General features: G+C 29.7%; 2 protein-coding genes across 2 annotated transcripts in view; both read left to right on the top strand.

Annotated features, from left to right (window-relative positions):
* The first annotated feature begins 19 nt into the window (after window positions 1–19).
* Window positions 20–6,024, top strand: dgt5 (dim gamma-tubulin 5). Its single transcript, XM_075309553.1, has 8 exons — window positions 20–209; window positions 276–408; window positions 471–615; window positions 678–926; window positions 990–1,501; window positions 4,656–5,122; window positions 5,198–5,385; window positions 5,514–6,024. The coding sequence occupies exons 1-8, from the start codon at window positions 115–117 to the stop codon at window positions 5,771–5,773; spliced, it is 2,049 nt and encodes a 682-aa protein (XP_075165668.1). The 5' UTR covers window positions 20–114; the 3' UTR covers window positions 5,774–6,024.
* A 7,378-nt stretch (window positions 6,025–13,402) lies between these two features.
* The window catches only part of Lac (septate junction protein lachesin), a 43,174-nt gene continuing 33,846 nt past the window's right edge, over window positions 13,403–22,730 (top strand). The window contains exon 1 of the mRNA XM_075309554.1: window positions 13,403–14,629. Coding sequence (XP_075165669.1) covers window positions 14,062–14,629 — 568 coding nt within the window. The 5' untranslated portion in view covers window positions 13,403–14,061. The remainder of the gene's footprint in view (window positions 14,630–22,730) is intronic.

Raw genomic sequence — 22,730 nt, 5'->3', positions numbered from 1 at the left:
CACAGGGTTGTTAAGGAAGGAACCAACACCACGATCAAAAACAGGGAAGTCATTTAAACTATTTGACGGGCGCAAAATAGTAATTTTTCGATTGTATTGCTTAATATTATAAGAATGACTGTTGAAGATGATATTGAAGCATTTCGAATTTGGGCAACTAAACTTGGTTGCCCACAAGAAGCAATGCCAAGTGAGGATGCACTAAAATCGTAAGTTGGTTTATGGAGAAAAACTATCATGACTCTTAATTGACTTGACACACACCCACTTTCCAGAGTTTTTAAGTCTCGGCAGAGGGATATGTTTTGCAATTTAATGAGACGAGTACGACCAAGACAAGATGTTCAAGATATTAAAGAGAATATCGTCATACATAAAACTGAAAAAATAAAAGGGCAAATTGTATCGGTAAGATCAATTTAAGGAATGCGTCCACAACACAATTTAATGTAATTTCTTATTATTTTCAGATTTGTGAGCGTTCTTTCTTGCCACATGAAATGCAAGTATATCTGAAAATGCAGGAATTGAAAAAGAAACACAAAGACATAGAACAATCGTTGGAGGATCGGAAAAAGGAAAGTGAAGCGCTGGCAGCTTCCATTAAAACAAAAAGTAAGTTAATACGACCATTAAGAAAATTTGTACAGTTGTCATTCCTTCATTTCCAATTGTAGATATTCAAATAGCAAATATGGGAAACAAATGTGAACAGCTTGAAGCTAAAGTCCATATATTAGATTTCAAATTCAAAGCCTTGGATAAAAGTCTTAAAAAGGAGGAAGAAAACAAGGAAAAAATTAAGGCAACTATGCCCGTAGTATTGAACAATGAGAATAAAAGCGAACATAGGGCAAATGAGGCAGTCCAAAAGGCTCTGAATGAATTGGAAGACTTCTACATGCTGTGCGAACAAACTAAAAATTGTAAGGCGGTATCATTTGTTTGGAGTTCAGTTATTAACAATATTTGTTATTTTTCTTCCACAGATGAAGTGTTGCAGGAAGCAAAATCAAAAATTTGGTCTAATATGCGACAAATATTTACCAATATACCGAATTTCCTTATATTCAATACGATATTGCGGTTAAAAGAAGAACAATTACAGCATATAATGTCCTTGAATAGAACCATCAATAATGAATCGAATATTGCAACCAATAGTCGGGAACCTTTAACGAATTTCGAAATGAATTTCATGAAAACAAAGGCAAGTTTTCTTAGTATTGTTGGCAAATATCTGGTCGCACGACAAGAACACGATAATATGAAACTTGATTTTCCAAATACATATGACGATTTTGAGGAAAAACTCTTGGAAAAGGTTAAAATATTTAACTCTGACATGGAAACGGAACAAAGCGAGGAAATTATGCGAAACTATGTGTGGGAGTATAACTGTTTTAATTTTAAAAAAGGCGAAAACGAATACTTGACGCAGCAAATTGAAGCCCTTAAAGTCGATATTGAACATTCGCAAAAATATTTGGAAAATCATGAGGTGAGCAAAAACCTATTGAAATTGTGGTATCCTTATTGCCATTGTCACATTGCTAAACTGTTAATTCCACTCTCAGTGCAAAATTTTAAGTAAATCGGAATTGTAACTTCCGCATCAGGCGGCTATATGAATATAAAACGGCCGAAAAATAGAAATTTTTGTCAAAATTCTATTTCTACAGACAATTTTGTCAACATTTTATTTCTTTATAAAATTTTGTCAACATTTTATTTCTTTATAAAATTTTCTCAAAATTTTATTTCTATCCGAAAATTTGGTCAATATTTTATTTCTATAGGAAATTTTGTCAAAATTTTAATTCTATAGGAAATTTTGTCAAAATTTTATTTCTATAGGAAATTTTGTAAAAATTTTATTTCTATAGGAAATGTTGTCAAAATTTTATTTTTATAGGAAATTTTGTCAAAATTTTATACCTATAGGAAATTTTATCAATATTTTATTTCTATAGAAATTTTTTTCAAATTTTTATTTCTATAGAAAATTTTGTCAAAATTTTATTTATATTGGAAATTTTGTCACAATTTTATTTTTATAGAACATTTTGTCAACATTTTATTTCAATAGAAAATTTTGTCAAAATTTATTTATTTCCATAGAAAATTTTGTCAAAATTTTATTTCTATCGAAAAAATTTTCAAAATTTTATTTCTATAGAAAATTTTGTCAACATTTTATTCCTATAGAAAATTTTGTTCAACATTTATTTCTATAGGAAATTTTGTCAAAATTTTATTTCTATAGGAAATTTTGTCAAAATTTTATTTCTATAGAAAATTTTGTCAAAATTTTATTTTTATAGAAAATTTTGTCAAAATTTTATTTCTATAGAAAATTTTGTCAAAATTTTATTTCTATAGAAAATTTTGTCAAAATTTTATTTCTATAGAAAATTTTGTCAAAATTTTATTTCTATAGAAAATTTTGTCAAAATTTTATTTCTATAGAAAATTTTGTCAAAATTTTATTTCTATAGAAAATTTTGTCAAAATTTTATTTCTATAGAAAATTTTGTCAAAATTTTATTTCTATAGAAAATTTTGTCAACATTTTATTTCTATAGAAAATATTGTCAAAATTTTATTTCTATAGAAAATTTTGTCAAAATTTTATTTCTATAGAAAATTTTGTCAAAGTTTTATTTCTATAGAAAATTTTGTCAAAATTTTATTTCTATCGGAATATTTTATTTCTATAGAAAATTTTGTCAAAATGTTATTTCGTTTTATTTTGTTCTTTAATCATTGTTATTGTTTTTGTTTTGATTTCAGCTTAAAACCATGCATTGACTAAACTACAAGTGTAGCTTAACCAACAGAAAATTTATTTCTATAGGAAATTTTGTCAACATTTTATTTCTATAGCAAAATTGTGGCAAAATTTTATTTCTATAGCAAAATTGTGGCAAAATGTTATTTCCATAGAAAATTTTGTCAAAATTTTATTTCTATAAAAAATTTTGTCAAAATTTTATTTCTATAGAAAATTTTGTCAAAATTTTATTTCTATAGAACATTTTGTCAAAATTTTATTTCTATAGAAAATTTTGTCAAAATTTTATTTCTATAGAAAATTTTGTTAAAATTTTATTTCTATAGAAAATTTTGTTAAAGTTTTATTTCTATAGAAAATTTTGTCAAATTTTATTTCTATAGAAAATTTTGTCAAAATTTTATTTCTATAGAAAATTTTGTCAAAATTTTTTTTCTATAGAAAATTTTGTCAAAATTTTATTTCTATAGAAAATTTTGTCAAAATTTTATTTCTATAGAAAATTTTGTCAAATTTTATTTCTATAGAAAATTTTGTCAAAATTTTATTTCTATAGAAAATTTTGTCAAAATTTTATTTCTATAGGAAATTTTGTCAAAATTTTATTTCTATAGAAAATTTTACCAAAATATTATTTCTTTAGAAAATTTTTTCAAAATTTTATTTCTATAGAAAATTTTGTCAAAATTTTATTTCTATAGAAAATTTTGTCAAAATTTTATTTCTATAGAAAATTTTGTCAAAACTTTATTTCTATAGAAAATTTTTTCAAAACTTTATTTCTATAGAAAATTTTGTCAAAATTTTATTTCTATAAAAAATTTTGTCAAAATTTTATTTCTATAGAAACATTTTTGAGAGGAATATTTTACAAAATCTACCAAAACATCAATAAATCTACCAATCTACCAAACAGTAAAAAAACAAATTTACAATTTTTGGTAGAATTCTACCAAGTGTGGCAACCGTGCTCTGTGGACATAAAAGTGTAAATTAGGCAAATGGTATATATGGGAGCTATAACTGAATTTCATTTCATTTCATTTCATTTTATTTAACAATACAGTAAGCCTTCGTGGCCAATAAATCGTATTGTTCTTAAAAAAAAATACATTAATAGTAATTGTAAAGTTATCAATCCTAATCATTAATACTTAAATTACCCTACTATGCCTACCACTCCACCATCCTCACTTTGGCCAAAGTCACATAGAAAACTAATATTAATAAAGGTAAACTAACACCTACCATTGGTAAATAACAGTCAACATTAAATATATTCATTCAAACTAGTCAGTAGCAAGTTCCTAAATTGATTCTCAGGAATTTGAACCGATTTCAACAAAATTTGGTACACTTGACATCAATTATGACCAGATCGGTGATTAATATATATGGCAGCTAAATATATCTACATCTGAACCGATTTTTTTTTCAAAATCAATAGTGATTGTCTTTGAGCCGAAGTAAGGCACTATGCCAAACTTGAGGCGCACAAAAATACATGAACACACAGACGGACATTGCTAAATCGGCTCAGAATTTATTTCTAAGACGATGGGTATCCGACTGGCCCATCTTGGCTTTACATACAAATGCACCAACTTATTATAAACTTGACTTAATTTAGATTGTTCTCCCTATTCTATATGAGTCTATATAATAATATTGCGATAAATGTTGATTTTTATCACCGAGTATATAGAATGTTAGGTTTGGCTCGATTTTAACAGTTTCCGAATTTGTACGTAGTTCTCATATAGACAAAACCCCCTATTGGACTTTCTACGTATCTAAAAATACTATTTTTATTGGTTAGTCTTACAAATATATCCTATTCCATCTATTTCTCCTCATTCAGGTTCTTTTAGGTTCCATAAAACAAGTCTACAGTGAAATAAGTGCCTCGGTAAATCGTATACAATACGATATGATGCAGTTATCACAAATCAAAGATAAAATCATATATTCGAAAAATATTATGAAGCATCAATTGGACGATTTGGAGGCAATGGTGACCAACAGCACAATGGTGAAATCGAACTTCAAACCAACAAAATTGAAAATCACCAATAACAACATGTCCTTGATGGGTGCTGACAGTTTTGAGATGAGCAATGACAACGTGTTCTGTAGCACAAAATTGGATTTTGACTCGACCATGAGTTCTTTAAACAACACCACATTGCGACGAAGTTTTGGTGGTGGAAATGATTTAACATTGATGCCGCCGCAGGCACAGAATACAATTTTACCTTCTCATACCTTAGAATTGACGACATTTTGTGAAACACCAATGCACCATTTATCTTGTTTGAGTAAAGAAAGGTAAGGAGCAAAATGTTTGCAAAAATCTCTATTCTGTCCATCTCAACACTTGCATTTCATTGCCTGCCGTTACAGCTCATTTTATTTATCACCCAATCCACTGATAACCGAAACCAGTGAACTTTCATCGACGGTTCAATTGGCCCCAGGCGTTTTACTCACACCATTTGGTGCTTTGCAGGAAGTTCGAAATCGTATTTTGTGGGCGGACTTAATTGCGCAACATTCAAATGATTTGAAATTAAATTTGGACACATTTTTAGGTTTGTTGTGCTTTCCTCCCTTCCATCATGACCATTCATATTGGGAATGCCAATTTTAACACGTACTCTTCAAGTTCTTTATTGATTACTTTGTCTGATTCCAATTTCCCACTTATATTCCATTTCAGTTGACCCGCAACAATACAAATTGAAAGCTAAACAACAGCATGACCGCATTATTGAAATTCTGGATAAAATCGATGTTTGTTCTGTGAATACACTTCACAGTCTACAAAAATTGGCTAAAATCTATGACTTTCTAATTGAGAATCCTTTGCGACACTTCATACCCCCATCGAAAACTTATAATAATCAATCGTATGCAGACTATGAAGGCGAACTAGTGATGTACACACGTATCGCCACAACGGGTAACTCTATTAAGTGAATTTGTGTGTTTGAATTTACACAAGTGGTTAATGATGATGCTGATGAATGTGAATGTGAATTGTCGTGCTAATTTTCATTCAATATTTTGGAGTTGGGGTAACATTGAACCCTTTGCGGTTATTAACATTTGTCGGAGGGTTTTCAATTTTTGCTTTTTGATAAAGGAGAGATAAAAGACACTTCTAGTTGAATAATCTGTGAGATTTTATGTACAGCATGTGGTTTAATAAAATATTAGTAGTAAAATAATATATGTTTTATTTCTGTATCAAGGAGATAAGGCCAAAATAAGTTTTTGGGGTGTGGTCATGAATTAACCTCCTTTTAGCTTTAGGATGCATATTTAAGAATGACCAAAGCAAGTTTTTCAAAAAAAATTTGATTATTTGAGGATTTTCATCGAAATTTTGATATTTTTGGCGGTCATGAATTAAACTTATTTTCGTATATTTAAGAATATATGGCCAATATAAGCTTTTCATGAGAAAATTTGATTATTTGAGGATTTTTATGAATTTTTTGATTTGTTGGGTCATGAATTATATTCCTTTTCGTTCTAGGACGCTATTAAGGAGATATGGTCAAAATAAGTTCTTCATATAAAAAATCAATTTTTAAGGATTTTGATCGAAATTGTGATTTTTGGGTGTGGTCATGAATTAACCTTCTTTTCGCCCTAGGACCACGGTTACAATTGGTAGAATTCTACCAAAAATCGTAGATTTTCTACTGGTTGGTTGGGTTGATTAATAGAATTCTTGATACTTTCCCATATTTTGCAAAATATTCCTCTACAACTAAGATGTACTTCAATTTTTAAAGAAAAATACAAAATCTATAAAACAAATTGTAAAATTTTCTATAGAAACAAGATTTTGGCCCAATTTTCTATAGATAAATAATTTTGGAAAAATTTTCTATAGAAATAAAATTTTTGACAAAATTTTCTATAGTAACAAAATTTTCAATCAATAAAATTTTGACAAAATTTTCTAGAGAAATAAAATTTTTACAAAATTTTCTATAGAAATAAAATTTTGACTTAATTTTCTAGAGCAACATAAATTTGACAAAATTTTCTAGAGTAACAAAATTAAAAAAAAAATTAAATTTTAACAAAATTTCTAAAAAAAAATTAAATTTTGACAAAAATTTCTAGAGAAATAACATTTTGACAAAATTATTTGGAGAAATAAAATTTTGACAAAATTAGCTGGAGAAATAAATTTTTGACAAAATTTTCAATAGAAATAAAATGTTGCCAAAATTTTCTGTATGAATAAAATTTTGCCAAAATTTTGCTATAGAAATAAACTTTTGACAAACTTTTCGATAGAAATAAAATTTTGACAAAATTTTCTATAGAAATAACATTTTGCCAAAATTTTCTATAGAAACGGAATTTTTCCAAAATTTTATATAGAAATAAAATTTTGACTAAATTTTATAGAGTAACATAATTTTGACAAAATTTCCAATCAATAAAATTTTGACAAAATTTTCTAGAGAAATAAAATTTTGACAAAATTTTCTATAGAAATAAAATTTGACAAAATTTTCTAGAGTGACAATATAGAAATAATTTTTTTTTATAGAAACAAGATTTTGGACCAATTTTGTATAGATATAAGATTTTGGCAAAATTTTCTAGAATAACAAAAATTTGACAAAATTTCTAAAAAAATAAAATTTTGACTAAATTATATAGAGAAATAAATTTTTGACAAAATTTTCTATAGAAATAAAATTTTGACAAAATTTTCAATAGAAATAAAATTTTGACAAAATTTTCTATAGAAATAAAATTTTGACAAAATTTTCTTTAGAAATAAATTTTTGACAAAATGTTCTATATAAATAAAATTTTGACAAAATTTTCTATAGAAATAACATTTTTCCAAAATTTTCTATAGAAACGGAATTTTGCCAAAATTTTATTAGAAATAAAATTTTGACTAAATTTTCTAGAGTAACATAATTTTGACAAAATTTCCAATCAATAAAATTTTGACAAAATTTTCTTTAGAAATAACATTTTGCCAAAATTTCTATAGAAACGGAATTTCGCCAAAATTTTATTAGAAATAAAATTTTGACTAAATTTTCTAGAGTAACATAATTTTGACAAAATTTCCAATCAATAAAATTTTGACAAAATTTTCTAGAGAAATAAAATTTTGACAACATTTTCTATAGAAATAAAATTTTTAATATTTTTTTTTATGGAAATAAAATTTTTACTAAATTTTCTATGGAAATAAAATTTTGCCACAATTTTGCTATAGAAATAAAATTTTGACAAAATTTTCTATAGAAATAAAATTTTGACAAAATTTTCTATAGAAATAAAATTTTGACAAAATTTTCTATAGAAATAAAATGTTGACAAAATTTTCTATAGAAATAAAATGTTGACAAAAGTTTCTATAGAAATAAAATTTTGACAAAATTTTCTATAGAAATAAAATTTTGACAAAATTTTCTATAGATATAAAACTGCAAAAATTTTGCCAAAATTTTTAATAGAAATAAAATTTTGCCAAAATTTTCTGTATGAATAAAATTTTGCTATAGAAATAAACTTTTGACAAAATTTTCTATAGAAATAAAATTTTGACAAAATTTTCGATAGAAATAAAATTTTGACAAGATTTTCTATAGAAATTAAATTTTGACAAAATTTTCTATAGAAATTAAATTTTGACAAAATTTTCTATAGAAATAAAATTTTGACAAAATTTTCTATAGAAATAAAATTTTGACAAAATTTTCTATAGAAATTAAAATTTTGACAAAACTTTCTATAGAAATAAAATTTTGACAAAATTTTTTATAGAGATAAAATTTTGACAAAATTTTCTATAGAAATAAAATTTTGACAAAATTTTCTATAGAAATAAAATTTTGACAAGTTGTGGCAACATTTTCTATAGAAATAAAATTGTGGCAACATTTTCTATAGAATTAAAATGTTGGTAAATTTTTCTATAACAATAAAATGGTGACAAAAGTTTCTATAGAAGATTTTTTTGTTTGTTATTTTTTGGTAGAATTTGCTCCAAATTATGGTAGAGTATTTTCTGATTCCACGCGAGTTAACGCAAAAACTTAATGGTTACAATTTCCTTCTGCGAATCGCTACCAAATCGGCGCATTTCTGAAGCGGTTGATGAAAAGTGAATTACTTTCCATAAAATTAGGCTGTCCATTACATCTCTTTTAAAGAGAACATGTTCTCTTTTTGTGTTCGTATCTTTTTGTTCATTCTCCTTTTTTGGTGCCGTATTTTTATGTCCAACAGTGCTCTTTATGCACTCTATTTCCAAAAAAAATCCTAGATTGATGGAATTTTATTTATTTAGTAGGAATTCGCTACTAATTGTTTACTGGGTTAAATCTGTTGACAAATTAAAGGTCGGAACACAATTGCGACATTTCGACGTACTGCGTAAAAATTAGAAATAGATGTAATTGAACGTACGACGTAAATACGCCAATACGTTGTCGTCGTCAATTGTGGGCGAGATCATAGGAACATGTGTGTTTTATTTTTGACAGCGTAGTTTTGAATTTATTTTGTTTATTTTTCAAGAAAATGTGATTCTTTTTGTTTTTTATTGTTTTATTATATATTTATTTCGTTGTTTCTATCAATAGAAACTTTTATTATTTTAATTTTAACATCAATAAAATTATAAATTATTTATTAAAGAATTTTTTTATTGTAAACTCTTTTTTAGTTAAAATGTTCTCTTTTTTTAAAGCGAAAGTTCTCTTTTGAAAATTATCCATATGGAAACCCTACATAAAATTATAATTATGAATTTTAATATATTCACTATACATTATGATAATGCAACGATAATTAGGCAATAGAAAGATATATTGTTTAAGAGTATTATTACGTAAGTCATCACTTGTCATTTTAATTGGTTAATCTCCAAACACAAACCATAAACATGTCTTAAGGAAGCAAACCTCAGCCTTATGTATAAAAAAACAACAAATCTGTTTAGTGTATAATTGGTAATCTGGGATTTCTCTTAATACAAAATGGTAATACCCCTGGCAAGTGTAAATAAACCTTGGAAAATCTCTAAATAACACTTTACAGCATGAAAATATGGATAAATCCCTTTCTAATGACCAGTGGCAGCAACACAAAATGTATATTTATACACTGTAGCTTATATTGAACCATCATAATCATAAAAAGATTTTGTGCAAATTCTGAGAATAGGAGTACCTGTTCAGATTGAAATTATATGGTCGTTGTCGCCATCATTAAGCAGTGTGAAAATTATTACCTGAATTGTTATAAACTACTGTGCACATACACATACTCATCTTAGTACTGAACTTATAAAGTACTGTATACAACATATTTTTAAATATGTCGTGTACAGTACAGAGTTCACTTTAATTTTTTTAGTAAACATCATTTTTTAGTAAACACCAGCCTCTTGGTGTCTAGGATCTGGGCCGGGAAACTTTTCCAGCACCTGTGAGTAGACGCCAGACAAAGCATTCTCAATTTCCCTCCATTTTTGCTTTGGAACCATACCGTCCAATGCTCCTTTAACAGGTTGGCTGATAAGTCCCCGGTCTAACAAAGAAAAACACATTTTTTGTCAAAATTCGTTTTTATTATTCAACATAGTTCCCTTCAAAAGCGATACAACGATTATAACGACCTTCCAATTTTTTGATATCATTTTGGTAGTACTCCTTCGGTTTTGCCTCAAAATAGGCCTCAGTTTCGCCGATTACCTCTTCATTGCAGTCAAATTTTTTCCCTGCGAGCATCCTTTTGAGGTCTGAGAACAAGAAAAAGTCGCTGGGGCCAGATCTGGAGAATACGGTGGGTGGGGAAGCAATTCGAAGCCCAATTCATGAATTTTTGCCATCGTTCTCAATGACTTGTGGCACGGTGCGTTGTCTTGGTGGAACAACACTTTTTTCTTCTTCATATGGGGCCGTTTTGCCGCGATTTCGACCTTCAAGCTCCAATAACGACATATAATAGCCACTGTTGATGGTTTTACCCTTCGATAAAAATTATTCCATGCGCATCCCAAAAAACAGAAGCCATTACTTTCACCGGTCTCTGTCCACTCAGCCGACTGTCGATTGGACTCAGGAGTGTAGTGATTGAGCCATGTTTCATCCATTGTCACATATCGACGGAAAAACTCGAGTGTATTACGAGTTAACAACTGCAAACACCGCTCAGAATCATCAACACGTTGTTGTTTTTGGTAAAAAGTGAGCTCGCGCGGCACCCATTTTGCACAGAGCTTTCGCATATCGAAATATTGATGAATGATATGACCAACACGTTCCTTTGATATCTTTAAGGCCTCTGCTATCTCGATCAACTTCATTTTACAGTTATTCAAAATCATTTTGTTGATTTTTTTGATGTTTTCGTCGGTAACCACCTCTTTCGGGCGTCCACTGCGTTCACCGTCCTCCGTGCTCATTTCACCACGCTTGAATTTTGCATACCAATCAATTATTGTTGATTTCCCTGGAGCAGAGTCCGAAAACTCATTATCAAGCCAAGTTTTTGCTTCCACCGTATTTTTCCCTTCAGAAAACAGTATTTTATCAAAACACGAAATTCCTTTTTCCCATTTTTCACAATAACAAAAGTTACTTCACAAAAGACGCTCTATCTCACAAACTAATTGACTTACAGACGTCAAATTTTGACACGAATCATTTGAAGGTTGGTACTATATAAAAATAATATGCATTTAATACTAGCGATGCCATCTATGTGTCAAACCGGGGACTTATCAGCCAACCTGTTAATGATAGCCATCACAAGGCTGTCTTTAACAACTGAGGCAAACGATCTTTGATCCCTTTTGGAGGATGGCAGCTCATCCGGTGATCGTTCCCTTTTCCAGCTTCAAGAATTCCTTGAGCCCATTTTAAGGAATCGCTTTGTTTAGCCGACAACGTGTTCGGGTCGACTGATCCTAATTTCTTTAGGATAAACAAAGCATTTCTGCTTTCCTTGAAACTTTTTCGTGAGGGATTACATCCTTTTGATGTCGTTACCTTAGAAAAGGTTCGACTTGTCAAAGTGTCGCCACCTTTCGACTCGTCTATAGGTCGACTAATTGGGCCTAACAAATTTATAACTCCAGTCGATACCCGTCCACTGGGCCCTGAAGTTAGCAACCCAGTGGATGAATTTGAATTTCGCTGCATGGTGGCTTAATATCCCACCACACTTGAAATTCGTAGTAGGTACTTATTACGATGAGTTAGTCCGCTATTAAAAAAAAAACACGTCCGTTCCGTTCGACGGTTGAATGATGCAAGTTGCTTCCTATCCGATTGAAATTGGTACGTGGTGTCAGTATATGCTTTTTACTAGTCATGCCAAAAAGGGTCTATATGGGTTCATAACTATATATAGACCTTGCTTGTTTTGTCTAAAATAGACTCCATATAGACTAGAGGTGTGCGCGTGAGTGAAATTTCACTCACACTCACACTCACGCACATTCACGGAGTCAAATATTTATTCACGCACGCTCACGCACGATAAATGTCGTATCCACTCACACTCACGCACATTCACGAGATGAAAAGCAGCACTCACGCACGCTCACGCACGAACTACTTTCACAGACTCACGCTCACGCACGATTCACGACAATTCCCGTGACTCACGACAAATTCACGAGACTCACGACCGGGAATGAGCAAAGGTAACAAAATTTATAAATAAAAAATAGTTCGACAGCTAAATCAATTTCATTTAACATAAGTAAGAATTAAATCTTTATTTTTTAAGAATTAAATCTTTATTTTTATCGTGAGCGTGATTGTGCAGAAATTGTATTCACGCACATTCACGAACCGATTTTATTACTCACGCACGCTCACGCACGACATATTTATTTTAGTTCCATTCACGCACATTCACGAGAGTTGCTTCTGATTTTATTCACGACTCATGTGATTCACGCGTGAATCACGCGTGTCACGACGATTTCGTGTCACGCGCACACCTCTAATATAGACTACCTTACAATTTAGAAGACTATGTAAAGAAGTTTTCAGATACCTTGCCAACTGCAAGTGTTACACAGCCCAAGTAATTCGATTGACAGTGGAGGTACCCTCCATAAGATTAGGCCTGGCCGAACTTACGGCCGTATATACTTGTTAGTGTATAACTTTTTCCCTTTTTTAGTTCATTTAACTAACGTACACAAAAAAAAAATCATTGAAGTCAAGGAAACTGTTTAATATTATCAATATTTTAACTAATATATAACAATGAAGTAAACTAAAATTAAATAGGCTTTAGTGCTATTTAGTTGTAAACCTTATATCCCTGCTTTATATTCTGCCGTATACAAGGATTATCGCTCCAAATTGTTTGATGGGAAATTTTGTTTTTGTTGCATTAGACATCCCTATTATTGAGCACGCCATCTTTGACACACAGCAAATAGACTGCATAGTCTCACACACTACCACATTACTGATGAGAATACACACACACAGATACAACTCAGAAGCGGCTAACAACACAGTCAACAACATTTAACCATTCAACGTTAGCTTAGCTACAACACAGCAATCAAAACGACTTCATTCGAATTCTTTCGTTCAACGGATAAAGACATATGAATCAGTAACGGTTAAACGTTATTTTTTGTACGATTGAAAAAAAAAGAGCGGTTGGAAAAATAACGACAAGTGTGTGTTTGTTTGTGCTTAATAAAACAAGAGAGCTACAAGAAGAGTGTGTGTTTCTTAAACTTGGCTTAAAGAAAGAGTAACATTTTAGTTATATCTCTACCCAATTTGTTTGGTGTGTGCTTTTGTTTTCGTTGTATATGTCAATTATTTATTTAAATACAATATATAGAGAGTGGGAGAGTAAAGTTGGGCATATTAAATTAACTGTGGAGAGATCATTATAATCAATTGAGAAGAACGCGAGAAGCAATTTAAGCACAGTATCTACTTGACTCTTTAAGAAGCAGCAGCACTTTGACTTATAAACTTCGAAGCGGGGCGCAAAAGCAAAAACTGTGACAAAAGAGCTGCAAACAACAAAACAAATTGAAAAGATCAAGCCAAAGCATTAAATTATTAAGCATTTCTTATACAATAAAACTCTAACAAAACAAAAACGACGTCTACACGGGCATAGGGTGTGGTGCAATATTTTTTCTTGTGAAGAAATCTTTTATTCGTTAAAAAAAAAATTAAATACATATTCTAAATAAACAACAAAATAAATTCGTGAAAATGGCATTTAGTAGTAGAATTTCAACACAATTAAGATCATGTGTAAAGATCTCTACCACAATTCTATTCGTTACACTGATGCTCCTCAATGGTGGGGCATGGGCACAGAGAACACCCACAATTTCCTACATCACACAGGAACAAATCAAAGATATCGGAGGTACCGTTGAATTCGATTGTTCAGTCCAGTATGCCACCGATTATCCTGTGATATGGACAAAAAATGCTGGAGATTCGGTCTTCTTATCAACAGGCTCCACATTGGTCATTAAAGATTCACGTTTTGCCCTGCGCTATGATCCCAATTCATCAACGTACAAACTACAAATTAAAGATATTCAAGAGACTGATGCTGGTACCTATACCTGTCAAATTGTAATGTCTGTGGTGCATAAAGTCAGTGCCAATGTTCAATTATCCGTCAGACGTCCGCCTGTAATTTCCGACAATTCAACACAATCTTTGGTGGCAAGCGAAGGCAGCGAAGTTCAAATGGAATGCTATGCAAGTGGTTATCCAACTCCAACCATTAATTGGCGTCGTGAAAATAACGCCATTTTACCCACAGGTAAGTTTCGAACAAAGTTTATTTTTTTATTGCCCAATGCTTAAAAGGAAAACAAAGGATTTAGAGGTCAGTGAACATTTTCGAAGAGGAATATAGAATAGCTAAAAAGATGACGGCGGGAAAATGTACAAGTATCTTTTTCATTTGGGGCACAGTCATCTAGTAGTTCATTATTACGTTCATAGCTTTTTAACTTCAACACACAAAGTTGACTCACCCTACTTGTCAATGTGGATTGTGGAGTGACGTCTTAAGTAAGCTTCCTCTCTCCGCATCTCTTTTGTTTTTTCTGTTTGTCTCTCTCTCTCTCTGAAGATCTCCATTGAGATAGATCCCATATTAAATTTGGCTTAAACCCAAGCTCTCTTTGTTGAGTGTATAGCGTGTATTTCAAAGAGCTTGAAAATATTTTTGAACGTGATTTTAAAAACCAGTATTTTCTTGGCTTCAGTAGATATGTATGGATACATACATACAAATGTTGTGTATTTAAAAATGAAATAAATAACTTTTTTTTGGAAACACCTAAATAAATACCTAGTTAGTACAAGTCAGTGCTTTACTTGATAGCTTGAAAAAATGTTGTTCAGTAGAACTATGCCTAATGATCATTTATTGTTTATAAACAAATATCGACATATCTTAATTATCATGGTTTTTTGGCAAAACAAAAGTGTTGATTACATAAATCAAAAAGATTCCATGGAATTTTTCAACATCTCAAACGATGAGAACTTTTGTAATGTAAGGATAATGGAACTATTCGGGTTTACTGGTATACTCTGATACAGACGCCAGCAATAATTTTCAACGGTGATATCTGAGTTTTGTTTTGTTCAGCCATAAAAAAAAAACTCAGATATCGCCGTTTGTGCCTACAATTGTCTGTGCTGTCATTTGGACTCTCCAGATTGTCCTTTATCCTGGAAATGAAAAAAGAAACCGGCCCTTTTCCCTAATTTCTTGGAAAATATAAAAATTTAAATGAAGTCCTAGTGATCTATTGGTAATATGCCTGCATTGCACACAGAGGTTTAAATGTTATACACGACAAAATGGCTTCAAAATGCGAACGCAATTAAAATTATGGGCCTTAAAAAGAGGCCGTCTGTTGTTCCAGGCAATTGTAATACTACAGGTGGTGAACTTCATTCTTATCCATTATGCTAAGGTCAATGGTAGGGCACCTCCAGAATCACGCAATTCCATAAAAATATTCAGTAGATGGTAATATTGGGAACAGTAGCGAACAAATGTAATATCCTGACGGGAAAAATTTTTACTTTTCTTGTTTCCGAGGGTTTTGATGTCAATATAGGACGATTTTTCAATATTCAACATTGTATATTTTGTTATATTTTTGAGTTATTTCGAGAAAACCAAAATTCCACGTGGCCAGGTTGATAAGCGATAGCAACACTATCCAATTTTGCGCAAAGGAATTCGAATAGCTTCTAATTTGACGCAACGCCGCTAGTCTCCATGACGACTTCCGTCACGTACTTTGAACTTTTCATAAGAAATGCAGTTTCAAAAACCGAAAAATTCTCTTCTAAATATGGACTTAATTTTCAATTCGCAAGTTCTTTTGAGGTGATATATAAACTCGAAATCGAAAGATAAGATTAAGGAATTGTAGTTATGTGAGAAGATGATGCACAGTGATTGAGATAATTTCAGATAGTAAATTCCATAGTAAATTAACATATTAGATACGAATTGAATCATCATACCCCGCCAGATCTACACTAAAGACTATGGAAATTCGCCTTAGCCAGCAATAAAACATATGTCTAGTTACGTTTGTGGAGATTGGACAAGGACAAATAAAATAATAGAAATTTCCAAAAAAAATATTTGAAAAGTGTGGCTAGTATTATACAAAAAATCTTTGCGAACAGATAAAAGTCGATAAAAGTTAAGAAAAAATTTTGCAAGTTTTTCCATAATTTTTTAATGAAATCCGAAAGCATCACATCTGAAGAACTAATGCGAAATCAATGCCCTATAACAAACCCATGCTATAGGGCATTGACAACTTTTAAAAATTTAGAAAATTTTTAACTTCCTTATTCATAAAAGAACATTTTTATTGCTTTTTTGGTACTCTTTTTGTTTTCTGGGAAGTTAGAAGTGCATCACCTGAGTTAGAAGAAATTTGTCTTTAATAACAGACGTGAAGTTACGAAACTGTTCGAAAAAAAAGGATCACCTCTAGCAAAGAGAGAGAGAGGTTCTCCACACTATCACAAAATGCAAGGCTTGATCCATGTCTCCTCATTTAACCTATATGCTTATTAATGTTGGAAGCTTCTCTAAGCCCAATAAATTTCCAAAAACTGTATGTTATTCTTAGAATTGTATTGTTTAGTTTTTATTTTAGGGTTTCTCTAGGGAAACCACTTCAATATAGATTTCCACTTTACATACAGCATGACTAAACATTTCCCATAACACATTTTAAGAACTCCAAAAGAGAAAAACACAACATCATTTTTTATACGTTAATGCTACTGTATATTTTTTTGGATTATAAAAATTCATAAGGCTGTTGCATAACAATAATCCAAAATTCTATTCTAACCATACAGGTGATCCGTAACATAAACATAACCAACAAGAACGTAACGTAAATACAACTATGCTACTTTTCAGTCAATATGAATAAACCCTACCACATATTTCCTAAAACAACACAATGAATGAGACTAGCAGGTGCAAACTAGTAGGTTATTTTGATATGATGTTGCTTTTTCCCTCCCTTTTCTTTTATGGATTTTTTCCATAGTTTTTATGCCCAATTCCCATGCCCATACGGGGTGCACTTTTCCATTTTTGTATTGTCATTTTTCAATGTATTGTCCAAGAATACCAGACAATATACCACAGGTAGTGGTAGATGAATAGTTGGAATAAGACCACTGTATAGGTGTTTACCTATTTTGGCCAAAGTTAATTAGCAAATTTATGTTAAGTCATGGGAACAGATTAAAAATGCAGTTGTTTAAATTATTTTCTTATTTAGTTACGGTCGATGTTAATGATAGGCGTTGAGTGTTGATCTTATTTATGAACTTCCTTGTAGTTTAATATTAATGGATCGCAGATGATAAAGGGATATATAACATGACACTATTTTAATTTAGGGGTTAAAAAATAACCTAGCAGGTGAATTCCATAATAGTATATTCTCAAAATTTAAAAATTCAGCTGAATGCTTTAGGCATCACTAACATGTAGTTATGGGTTTTTCAGAAGTTCAGAAGAGGAAAACAGGACTTATCATCTATAGCTTATCTAAGTAACACACCGAGTTGTGCTATAAGACATCAATAGGAAATACTTGTGAAAAATTTCATTTCTATAGAAATTTTGTCAAATATGTATTTCTATAGAAAATTTTGTCAAAATTGTATTACTATAGACAATTTTGTCAAAATTTTATTTCTATAGGAAATTTTTTCAAAATTGTATTACTAGAGAAAATTTTGTCAAAATTTTAATTTTGTAGTAAAATTTTCCAAATTTTTATTTCTATCGAAAATTTTGTCACAATTTTATTTCCATAGAAAAATTTGTCAAAATTTTATTTCTATAGAAAAATTTGTAAAATTTTTATTTCTATAGAAAATTTTGTCTAAATTTTATTTCTATAGAAAATTTGGTCAACATTTTATTTCTATAGAAAATTTTGTCAAAATTTTATTACTAGAGAACATTTTTTCAAAATTTTAATTTTGTAGTAACATTTTCCAAATTTTTATTTCTACCGAAAATTTTGTCAAAATTTTATTTCTATAGAAAATTTTGTCTAAATTTTATTTATACATAAAATTTTGTCAAAATTTTATTTATATATAAAATTGTATCAAAATTTTATTTCTATAGAAAATTTTGCCAAAATTGTATTTCTATAGAAAATGTTGTCGAAATTTTATTTCTATAGATAATTTTGGTCATAATTTTATTTCAAAAAAAATTATCAAAATTTTATTTCTATGGAAAATGTTGTCAACATTTTATTTCTAATAAAAAATTTTGTCAAAATTTTATTACTAGAGAACATTTTTTCAAAATTGTATTACTAGAGAAAGTTTTGTCAAAAATTTATTTCTGTAGCAAAATTTTGTCAAAATTTTATTTCTGTAGTAAAATTTTGTCAAATATGTATTTCTATAGAAATCTCTATATGTCAAAATTTTATTTCTATAGGATTTTTTTTCAAAATTGTATTACTAGAGAAAATTTTGTCAAAATTTAAATTTTGTAGTAAAATTTTCCAAATTTTTATTTCTATCGAAAATTTTGTCACAATTTTATTTAAATTTTGTAGTAAAATTTTCCAAATTTTTATTTCTATCGAAAATTTTGTCACAATTTTATTTCCATAGAAACATTTGTCAAAATTTTATTTCTATAGAAAAATTTGTAAAATTTTTATTTATATAGAAAATTTTGTCTAAATTTTATTTCTATAGAAAATTTGGTCAAAATTTTATTTCTATAGAAAATTTTGTCAAAATTTTATTACTAGAGAACATTTTTTCAAAATTTTATTAATAGAGAACATTTGTTCAAAATTTTAATTTTGTAGTGAAATTTTCGAAATTTTTATTTCTATCGAAAATTTTGTCAAAATTTTATTTCTATATAAAATTTTGTCTAAATTGTATTTCTATATAAACTTTTGTCAAAATTTTATTTATATATAAAATTTTATCAAAATTTTATTTCTATAGAAAATTTTGTCAAAATTGTATTTCTATAGAAAATGTTGTCAAAATTTTATTTCTATAGATAATTTTGGTCAACATTTTATTACTAGAGAACATTTTTTCAAAATTGTATTACCAGAGAAAATTTTGTCAAAATTGTATTTCTATAGAACTTTTGCCAAAATTTTATTTCCATAGAAAAATTTGTAAAATTTTTATTTCTATATGAAATTTTGTCAAAATTTTATTTCTGTAGAACATTTTGTCAAAATTTTATTTCTATAGAAAATTTTGTCAAAATTTTATTTCCATAGAAAATTTTGTCAAAAATTTTCTATAGAAATTTTGTCAAATTGCTATAGAAAAATTTGGCCAAAATTTTATTTTTATAGAAATTTTTTGGAAAAAATTTTATTTCTGTAGAAAATTTTGTCAAAAATTTCTATAGAAAATTTTGGCAAAATATTATTTCTATAGAGAATTTGGCAAAATTTTATTTCTATAGACAATTTAGTCAAAATTTTATTTTTATAGAGAATTTTGTCAAAATTTTATTTCTTTAGAATTTTATTTCTATAGAAAATTTTGTCAAAAATTTATTTCTATAGAAAATTTTGACAAAATTTTTATTTCTGTAGAAAACTTTATCAAAATTTTATTTCCTTAGAAATTTTGTCAAAATTTTATTTCTATAGAAAAATTTTAGTAGAGATCTGGGGGAAAAATAGAAAATTTTTACTAAAATTTTCCTTTTGAGGACAGAATTTTCTCGCCATAAAAATTCACACATCTCTGTTGCTATACGAAAGCCTCCCCTATACTCCCCCTCCTACTACCCATCATTTTTGTCAAGATTTTATTATAAAATTACATTGATGATTGCCTTTTTAATTTTAAATATTCCCATGGGTGATACATTTCGTGTAAAAATCAATTCCAAACTTTGTTGAAAATCTTGATCTTGATATGCATACTTACCTTTTTTCTAAATGGGGGTGACCCGTGTATGTAATTGATGTAGCCCTCGAGAGAGAACATATTTTTTGCCCAACATTTTCTATAATTCCCTTGACACCACACAGCAAGCAACCTTTTTTAAGTAAACAATTGTAAATGTAGCCATTTAAATTTATGGGAATTTTCTCACTGTTACTCACAGTTGACTTTTTAGCAAGGATTACGAACGAATCTGTCCGTCTGTATGCCGGTTATCTTTTAGTTGAAATCAAATGCGATATGAAAAAGATAACCAGCCGTTAAATGTACTTGAGCTTAAAGGTTTAAAAAAGGCGTGTGTCCCATTTGAGGGATATCAAAAAGGAAGAACTGTTGTTATGTGATGGCCATGAATGAGAGTTATTGACAATACTCAACACAGCAAACCAGGATGTAGGTGTGGATGGAGATCTTGGAGTTTTTTTTTTTATTTTTTGTTTGAGTGGCGTTGGTAATGTTGCTCTTGCTGATGCCATAGACAATCTTCACAACAATCAAGGGCTTAAATAAACTTTGTGTTTTTTGTTTTTACCCATTTGCCCATCATCAGACTCCAATTCTAGTCCTTACTACCTTAGCAATAAAAGGACACATTCGTTAAGAGAAACATAAAACAACAAGAAATGTGTGCTTAAATGAGAAGTTTCACACTTTCTGTGTGATTGTGTGCTCTGTTGTTTTATCCTCGGTGTAGAAGTTTGGAGTTGGTGTTGACAATTCCTTTGGTTCGAAAGGACAAAATAAAGGAAGGACGGAAGGATGTATGTATGGATTTTGTGTGACAAACAACAGACCCTTTTTGAAGTTTTCTTAGGCCCAAATCACATGGATGCATGTAAGGATATAGGAACGAACAGACGGACGGACGGATATGCATGGATACTATTCATATGAGTAAATGAATGTCTTCTGCATGTCTGCACAAATACTTTCTTTGGCATCGTCGTCGTTCATCGTCCTTCATGTTTCATTCAAGTAGAAGAAGTACAGGTCTGGTCCAAACCAAAAAGGGAGTAAATGATGACGATATGGTTTTTAAAGGATTCGACAACTTTAGCACGCGCAATTTGCTTCCGCAATCTTGAAAATGTACTCAAGCGGTAAAGAACATCCCAAACAACAAAAATTGCATAATATATGGGTGGTTGTGTGACAATCTTTGCTAGGAATAATAACCATACGACACAATGTGACCATGCAAAAAGGATCACATAGCTTGGGCTCACACTCACACACACGCCTCTACGACCATAGCTCGTTTATATTAGACTTTATGATATCTGCCTGTCTGCTGCCACTGCCCATTTGTACAACGAATCCTTTCGCTATAACATGCATTCAAATATGCCAAAAATATATATTTTTTTAATATTATGGAAGTATTTCTTCACACACAAAAGCAGCCCAGCAGTTAATGCAAACAGTTTTGCAACTAATGTAAACAAATCCTAGCCAGAACAAAGGAAAAAGGACGACAACAAGCACAATAAAACCCCATAGCGAATCCATATCACCGGTCGACTTAAGCCCAGAAAAGCCTAGTAACGTGTTTCAGTTTCTCCAAATAACAATGGAAACCAATAACAGTTAGGGGCAAAAGTGTGTTACATGGATAAAGCATATCGATGTCCCTGATGAATAGGGATTCAAATAGCAAGTTTTAAAGGAACAAAATGAAGAGTAAAAATTTAGTCCTGTGAGATGAATTAGCTTTTTGTTACCATGTCGATAAATCTGCTGATATCATAAAAAATCTTAATAAACGGTAAAGAGGGCAGACAAACAACTGCGTTGTAAATTGACTTTTTCATTGTGAATTCGTCATAATAGTCAACTCCATAGATATGCCATACTTTTTGGGCTTGTTCTTGAATAAGTATCTCCTACAGTGCACGAAATAAAATAAAATAGTTAAGGCTTCTAAACTTTTAAAAGTATACAGACATTTTTTTACCCCTTTGACTATTGATGTCCACTTAAGGAGGATATTCGAAAACGACAAAAAACTATATATCCCCACTTAGTTTCGATTAATTTCTCGATGTTATTTTTAAGCAGAGGCTTAAATCTAAATAAACTATAAATATTGCCCATATTGGTGAGCTTAGCGCATTTTTATAAACTTCTTTAACAATAAGCCAAAAATACGAAATTTTGAAACTATTTTTCTACTGTATGACATTCATACAAGAACTATAGACACATACAAGAACTATAGACGCTATTTTTCCGGATTCTTTTTTGTATTTTTTCTCACTCTTTGATAGATAAAATAGGCCAAATAGTTCTCAGCACAAACTTATATAGCTCTGGAACTAGTAGAAGTAGGTAGTGAAAGGGTTAATTTGGTAATTGATACTGCCTCCTTTGCATTTTATAACATCAAAAAT

The sequence above is a fragment of the Haematobia irritans genome, chromosome 5 (assembly GCF_050003625.1).
Source record: "Haematobia irritans isolate KBUSLIRL chromosome 5, ASM5000362v1, whole genome shotgun sequence".
In the NCBI taxonomy this organism is placed as follows: domain Eukaryota; kingdom Metazoa; phylum Arthropoda; class Insecta; order Diptera; family Muscidae; genus Haematobia; species Haematobia irritans.
This window is presented reverse-complemented; position numbering and strand designations above follow the sequence as displayed.